Source organism: Lathyrus oleraceus, chromosome 2 (assembly GCF_024323335.1).
Source record: "Lathyrus oleraceus cultivar Zhongwan6 chromosome 2, CAAS_Psat_ZW6_1.0, whole genome shotgun sequence".
In the NCBI taxonomy this organism is placed as follows: Eukaryota; Viridiplantae; Streptophyta; class Magnoliopsida; order Fabales; family Fabaceae; genus Lathyrus; species Lathyrus oleraceus.
The window spans coordinates 211,923,490-211,931,597 of NC_066580.1; the positions used below are offsets into that span (position 1 = coordinate 211,923,490).

Here is an 8,108-nt window from a genome sequence, read left to right on the forward strand (position 1 = left end):
AATCTTTCTTAATTGAGCTATGTGTTTCATTGTATCCATCTACACTATTGTGTGACAATTTAAGTGTTGTGATGCTATCCCACAATCCTATTTTATATGTGTGTACTAAACATATCGAACTTGATATTCACTTTGTTTGTAAAAGAATAGTTTAAAAGAAACTTGTCATCTAAGCATCTGATCAACTTGCTAACGCACTAACAAAACCCCTTACTACAATAGTTTTTCAAGATATGAAGACCAAATTCAAGGTCATTTGTTGCAAACCTCCTTGATCTTGTGGGGAAGCGTTAGAGATAAAAGTTTAAAGCAAGTTAAGTCCCATTTGTAAAAGTTAAGAGATTTGATAGGTGTTAGAATAGTTAGTTAAAACGTAGTGAAAAGCTAGTTAACAGATAATTAACCATCTGTCAGCTGTTAATCTTCATCATTTCATCTTTGTATAAATAGTCATGGTGTATGCAAATTTGATGTAGGTTGAAAAGCAATTATGTAAAAAAATACTAACATAGTTTCATTTCTAATAAATATACCCTTGAATGACAACAATGAGGCATATGATAATTTGTGCATTCACGAGAAAGCAACTGATATTGCTATGCACTTTTATTTGGTACAATGAAATCATGGATCACTGTTCTCTAATTGACCTTATAATTCTCCTTTATTTGGTTCCACATAAACCTTTTATTTCATTGCTAACAACTTACTCATTAGGTAATAAAACTACAATGACATCACATATTGATGCTTGTCAAAAATACGATTGAGAGTTGCTGCTAATCGAATTCCTCCTTGAGCTAATCGCAAATTTATTATCGGGAAGCGTGTCCGAAAGTAATCATCTGCAATATAAATTGTTTTATTGTAAAAAAAAAATTGTGCAAATTTTACTCAATAATTAAAAATAACCTTCAAGACATTTTGGTTGTAGGTGCAGAGGCATCTTTGAAATTGTAGGTGATTTTAAATTTATCACAGGGATTCAAAAAAATATTTATCAAGTAAAATCCTCTCTATTTATTTTTAATGACTAAATTGTGATTAATTTATACATGATTTTCAAATCCACAACATCTATAACAATTAATTGGGAGTCTGGATTTAATTTTAAAAATAGATCTAAATTTAAAAAAATCAATTTTAAAAATTATGATTTTACATCTGATTTTTAAAAAATCGGTATAAAATCATAGATTCTTAAAAACCAATTATAATTTTGCACCTGTTTTTAAAATAATAGATATAAAATCTATTATGTTTTAATTAAAAAAAATTGGGGTCCCAAAATTTGGAGCTGCAGGCCATACATATATATATATATATATATATATATATATATATATATATATATATATATATAAAAGTAGTAGTATTTTATTTACCTTCTAATACGGAGCCTTCCGCGGCATCTTTATACGCCCATTTGCAAGCATCTTCGTTACTTTCAGATGCATATCTAAATCAAACAAAATTCTACCTTAGTGATGTGCAATAAGTGCAATGTGACTTTTCAACCATTAAAAAAAGTGATATGGTATGGGACTCACGTGATTGGGCATGCGATGTCGTTAGAGATGCAGTTCTCCCATTCTTCTACTTGATTGCCCCATACCTTCTGTTAATTTATTATTATAGTACAAAATCAAAAACGGTAACATAAAAAGCAGTATATTAAATTCGATCAACAACGTCAATCACGTGTATACCATAATATTGGTTTGAATCGCATCAATGAATTCTCCCAACTCAGAGTTATAGAATCTTTCAACTTCACTCTCAATTATGCTATTGTCCCAAACCTGCACACGTACAATAATTACATATACAATTTCGCAGAAAAAAGTATAGATTATAGATAACTTACTTGGTGAAGATTTTGTTTATTTTCGAACCACTGAACAATTATTGTATTGCCTCCTTTGTCCGAGAGAAAGCCACAATGTAGAGGCTGATGAATGTCTCCCATAAAATGTGAAAGGAATAGAAGAGATTCTGTGAGGTTATCTGTGTGATATATTATAAAATTCAAACCATTAATTATAACTTTTAACTTGTAAAGAGAATAATGTAATTAGATTGCAAAATTTAGTTTACATGTAGATTCTGTGTTACTGCCATAGTGAAGAAGCTGGTTGGTGTAATTAGTAATTGCCCCCACCACGCATCGTCCTTTGGCTCCTGTTCTTGCATCCATACAATCCCCTGAACATGTATGTTCACATTTACATTCCCAAAAACATGAGTTATTCGGTGTCAAATTTGCAAGTAGCCCTAATTATGAGAAGATATAACTTACTTTCATTTTGGTAATTGCAAGTCAAATCAGGAGTATTAGCAAAGTGCAAAGAAGAAGACCAAGGAAACTGTTTTCTAACATTGTCTGGCCATGAGCACATACTGGCCAAGTCATTTTCGGCTGATTTTGGTAATAACTCTTTCACGGCCTCAGCAGCTGTGTTGCTGAGACGAGCCTGAGCAATCTTACAAACAGTGTAATGTCCTTCCTCTCCCCATCCTTGTGTGTTTGGAAGCAAAAGCATGAATGAAACTGTGGCTATGGCTATTACCAGCACTAGCTGAATTCTGTGAAGACCCATTGTGTTTTACAAGATGCAAATAGTGACTGAACTGATTGTGTGACCAATATGGGTTCATATAGTTCTTAAATGGGGACTCTTTGGATTTGAGATTTGTGTTTTGTACTCGTAAAAGTATGTCGAGGTAGCCTTATTAGTGGGGTCAATAAATCTCAGTCGTATTCTACACGATTTGCTTATGAATTGTTTATGTGTTAAAGTTCCTTCACGTTTGTGTTGGTCCAGTTGGTTTGAGCTGGCTTTTTAGCTGATGGTCGGGTTGAACTTCTAACAAATGTAGTTTGTCCTTGCTACTTTAGGATGGTCTTTTACGACCTTGTTAAAATATGCTTATAGTTCGGCATATCCTTAAGATGTGCTCTCCATTGTATTAAGTTCTTCTATTTAAAATAGACCTAACGATAAAAAATTTCCTAAGCACGAGGCACATAAAGGTGAAGTGCTTTGAATGAAAAATCATGGCGTTACATAGTTTTCCAAGCATGAGGCGCGTAGAGGAGAAATGCATTGCATAGAAGATCATTATGTTACACAGTTCCTCAAGCATGAGACGCATAGAGGGCAAAGTACTTTGAGTGGAAGACCATGACTTTACACAATCCCCCTAAGCATGAGGCGCATAAGGGCGGAGTGCTTCCCTTTCACATTAATTGTTCTTGGTAGGTGTTACACTTGGATAATCAGCTACTAGAAAGTCAATAAAGGATGTCAATGAAAAGACGTGTACTGTGAGAAAACATCAATGAAGTGTCTTTAAAAGAACATTAATGGTAAGTCGTCGATAGACCAATGACGAAGGGTCAATCGAGTTGTGGACACAGCGAGACATGATTTGGAAGACTCTCAGGGATAAATTCTAAAGACCTAGATCGTTGGGAAATATGTCCAAAATCTCAAAAATGACAGTCGACATAAGCCCCCATTCCATCAAAAGGACCAATCAACTAAACATCATGGTATAAAGGACTTAGTAAATTTACAAGTCTTGGGTCCTTGATAGGCAGCGTTAATAGCACGTTGGAGCAGTTATCGTCGAAGGTTTGTGAAGAAGCGGAATAATTGGGAAGCAGTTACCACTCAACGTAGATTGCAAGCTGAAATTCTAGTTATCAGACTTTAGATGTCACACGGGTTGTTATGACATCCAATTCTGCACAGACAAGAATTATGCAGAACTTAAACGTAAGTGCAGTAAATAACACAAGTAATTGTTTACCCAGTTCAGTCCAACATGACCTACATCTGGGGGCTACCAAGCCAGGGAGGAAATCCACTATTAGTAGTATCAATTCAAAGCTAAACTCACCCGTTTACAACTTATCACTTAATCCCTACTGTAGCACCTCAAATTTGCACCTGCCATTATACATACATTTTCATATTAGGTCATAGCATATCATGGTCCATTGCATAGCATTTGCATTGTCCCAGTTGCCTCCAGAGCAAGCAATCAGGAATTAGGTCAAACTAATCTCCTGATCAGTCAACCAAGCAAGCAAAGGAATTTCTCATTGAATCAAGGCCTTGGGGTTTGTCCAATAAGTTCACATGACTTGAGGGTCCATTTGAAGTATTTTGGTCGAGGGTTAAGGGCTCAGAGGTCAGCAGTTCATGCCCAGACAGTCAAAAAACCTGAAAAAGTCAACTGTCAGTCAAAGCAATGGATGGTGGTCATTCTTGTGGAATTTGGGCACCATGGTCAATAATCAAGAGTTAAAACAACTTGGGACATCATTTGAAGTCAAATTCTCAAGGAATTAGGGTTTGGAATTCATCAGTCAATGCATAATCAGACAGAAACCCTAAAAGTCAACTGTTGGTCAACTGTCCATTTAATCAGTGATTGGATGATTGGATTTGGTTTGTGAGAGTTCATTCATGTCCAAATAGTCATCATACATCATGCCAAACACCATCATGGAAGAATTTGAAGCCAGATCATGAATTTCCCAAAATGGAAACTGGGCCTGTAACTGAAACCTGCCATAAATGGAAAGTTTTGATCCTCAAACTTACATCATGATACAAGCCTCAAATGAATTTTTGCCCAACATGAAAGTTGAAGATCTTGTTCTCCCATTTCCAAAAAGTCCTAGAACTCTCAATTCCCATGTGTGGTTGGCAAGTTATGATCGAATCGATTTCAGAAAATCTTGAACTTCAAAGGGCCATATCTCCCAAACCGTTTGGCCAATTTTGGTGGGGTTTTTTCCTACAAGTCACATTTGATCCCCTATTTCCAAAAATATAAATTTCATGAGCCAAAACTTCACCAATCAAAATAGCATATTTTGACCTTTTTCATTTAAATGAAAGTTTGACCAAGAGTTGACTTTTTGATTTAAACATTTTTTCAACATTTGGCCAATTGGAAAAGCTCATAAATGTCATTTAGAATGTGTTTGCAAAGTCAAAATATGCAGTACTTGCACTCATCATGAATCCATACTTGGTTGCTTGAATTGTAAGGAAAGTACAAATTCAACCATGCTTGTCCATACATTCCACCATACCATGATTTGTACTATGGAAACAGAAATCTAAACCACCATTTGCTGCCATTTTGAAGCTCCATTTAGCAGCATAAAACCACAAAAAGAAAGCCTTGCTAGCTTACTTAAACATTGGCCAAAGTACATGTTTACAACAACCATATCCCACATGGTCATGCTTTGTACCATGACAGCAAAATCATCACCATTTTCTGTCAAAACCACACAGCAACAGCATGGCATTTTTGTTTGTCATGAGTAGCAGCAGATCACACTCTCTCTCAAAGCCTCACCCTGCTGTGCAACTAAAAGAACAACTATACCATGCCATGTACTATGCAGCAGAATTCAGGCCTTTTTTTCTGTCATGACAGTAGTAGCAAGGGCAGTAGGACAAAACCTTTTCTTTGGCCAAGGCAATTGGTGAAGACATGCTGATTTCAAGGAACCTTGCCTTGCCTTCACAATCCTGTCACCATACCCTGCAGCAGAAGAAAAGCATGGCATTTTTGATCTTTGTGAAAAAGGAGCCAACCTAACCAACAATTGCACAACCTACCTTCATTTTTAACCAACCTCTCAATTTTCTCCCAAGTCTCACTTTACCATTTCATTTTTTGAAATCCCACCACAAAGCAACCTAGTAGCAGACTTTTCATCCATCTTTTTCTGCTGTCAAAGGAATAGCATTAGCAGTAGCAAAATACAACTGACTCCCTCAAGCACCATCTCATAGGCCCTGCTAATCTGCAACACACAAGCACACAATACTGCAGCAGGAGATAGAAAACCTTGGCATTTTTCTCAAAACAATACTTCCATACCAGACTGGTACCATGTCACATAGCAGGTTTTAGGGATGAGGAGAGGCTGTGATCTTAAAAGACAAAACTGCTGCATAACAGAAAAGGGGGATGCTGTAGAAATTGATTTTGGGGCCATTTGAACCAAGAGCTGAAAAACTTCAAAAAGAGAATGAAATCCTGCCAATGGCCAACAGCAGAAAGAACATAAGAACACCAAAACCCTGCAAGAACCAAGGTTAGCCCTGCTATTTGCATTCCAAGGATCCTGTCAAAAACAAAACAGAAGCAACCTAGCTGTAACCATCACACTATACATCCTGCATATTCCAGTTTTTGCTGTAAAAGACCAAAAGCCTAAACCTTAACCCTTGCTCTCACACCACCCAACTGCAGCAACAACAGTAGCACCAAAGTTGCAACATGGCCTTGTACCAAGAACAAACTTCTAACAGCAGGGCTTTTTGATCCTTTTTTTTCTGCCACTTGAAACAAAAATTAACAACCATAAAAAACACATTGCAGAAAAAAGTACTCAACCTAAAAAACCTGCATTTGACCATGCTTTTGGCATTTACCAAACTTGTCCAAACTTGCAAAAACAAAGCCTTGCCACTTGCATTTCCTGTCATGAGCACCCTACCACAAGCCTTGTGATCCTGCCTTGCACCACAAACCAGCATAAAACCACACTTCCCAATTTCCTGTCCAAAAGTCTCTATGAACTTGGCCCTCATTCACTCAAAACCTCACTTTTGCTTGCCTCTTCAAACAATCAGTCAAGCTTCTAACAAACCAAAGCCTAGCCATTTGCCTTTTCACCATCATCTTCATCACATTACACCACTAGTAGCAGACCATACCAAGACCCTTGCCCTGCATCCCACAAAACCTGTCATAACTACCTAGCAGCAGGCAAAACACCATCTCCTGTCATCAAAACCTTGCAAACACATCAAACCACAGAAAACCTCTCACACTCTCATCTTGCATCTTGCCATAAGAACTTTTCTGGCCAAATCCTTCAAACATTCAAGCAAGCCTTGGTTCAGCAATCATACAAGCAGCATTTGGAGACCATAGCAAGCCTTGTGTTCTTGCTGTAACAGCTTTTTCCTCAACTGTTTTCACCAAGCATCAACCATGGTGGAGCTAGATTGGAGCAAAGTTAAGCATTCTTGAGACAAGCTACCTTCACCATTCACCATTAGAAGTCCAAATCACCATCTGTTCGAGCTTGCCTTGGCCAAATAGTCACTGCATCATCAGCTTGCACCATTATTGGTAAGATTTCGATTGCCTTCTCTTGCCAAACCACCACATGATTAGCATAGGTCTTAGCTTGCTGAAGAAGTTACACTTTGTCTCACATGAATTGGTTGATTAACTTGCAAGAAATTTGGAAAATAAGTTTTATGCACATTTTCTTTTTTGCTCGATTCTACTGCCATGTTGTGTTACACTGAAAAATAATTATGGATTTGCTTTCACCATGCCCTAATGGCTCTAATGATATGCTGCTCATCCATTTCTGGGACTTTTTGTTCATAATCAAAATTTGATGTTCATACTTTCTATGCTCGATTCATGCGTATTGTTTGTGCTATATGGAAAATTGACATTGGATTATTGATCCCCTAGCCATGCTGAACACGTGTGTGTGTGCAATTTCACTTTCTGGGATTTTCTGGGAAATAACATGAATTAGGGATGAAGGTTGTTGATGTTGTTCTTAAACCCTAGGATTTTCATTTGCAATGCCCAGTTTTTTTTTTGCATTTTTTATGTATGCATACCACTGTTTGGCCATGCGCCAATAAAAACATTTCATGGGGCGCCCTGAAACGACGCCGTTTCAATTAGTGAATTACCAAATTACAATAGTGCCACTCGGTTGACCACATGTTGACCAATTCTCCATGCCATTTGCTCACATTTCATCCAATTGTTCCCCAACTTGCAAAATTAATTTCTCTTTCAATTTAATTCCAAAAAATCCTGAAATTTTTTCCTCATGATCACAAATGTGTCTAGTTTTTTATTATGATTTTTAATAATTTTTCCATTGGCTGGATTTTTTATGGTAATTATTTTCCCAACATGTGTGCATAAATGATACATCTTACCATTCCTTTTGTGAAATTGTCATGTTATATCCATTGCCTTTGAAATTTTTTGTGATGAAACTAGACACTTTGACCTTTGTTTCCATA

General features: G+C 36.8%; 1 protein-coding gene across 1 annotated transcript; it reads right to left on the bottom strand.

Moving 5' to 3' along the window:
• Positions 1-556: 556 nt before the first annotated feature.
• LOC127118927 (endonuclease 2) lies at positions 557-2,803 on the bottom strand. Its single transcript, XM_051049154.1, has 7 exons — positions 2,300-2,803; positions 2,098-2,205; positions 1,868-2,007; positions 1,710-1,802; positions 1,551-1,618; positions 1,386-1,459; positions 557-845 (listed from the first exon to the last, which is right to left on the bottom strand). The coding sequence occupies exons 1-7, from the start codon at positions 2,598-2,600 to the stop codon at positions 727-729; spliced, it is 903 nt and encodes a 300-aa protein (XP_050905111.1). The 5' UTR covers positions 2,601-2,803; the 3' UTR covers positions 557-726.
• Positions 2,804-8,108: the final 5,305 nt, after the last annotated feature.

What these genes read in the sequence shown, in the direction of transcription:
- LOC127118927 (XM_051049154.1), bottom strand. Translation starts at nt 2,600, where the DNA reads ATGGGTCTTCACAGAATTCAGCTAGTGCTGGTAATAGCCATAGCCACA. An exon ending in TTGCAATTACCAAAATGAAA is followed by an intron (nt 2,206 to 2,299) that starts GTAAGTTATATC and finishes ATACATGTTCAG; the next exon opens with GGGATTGTATGGATGCAAGA. An exon ending in GGAAGGCTCCGTATTAGAAG is followed by an intron (nt 846 to 1,385) that starts GTAAATAAAATA and finishes TTTATATTGCAG; the next exon opens with ATGATTACTTTCGGACACGC.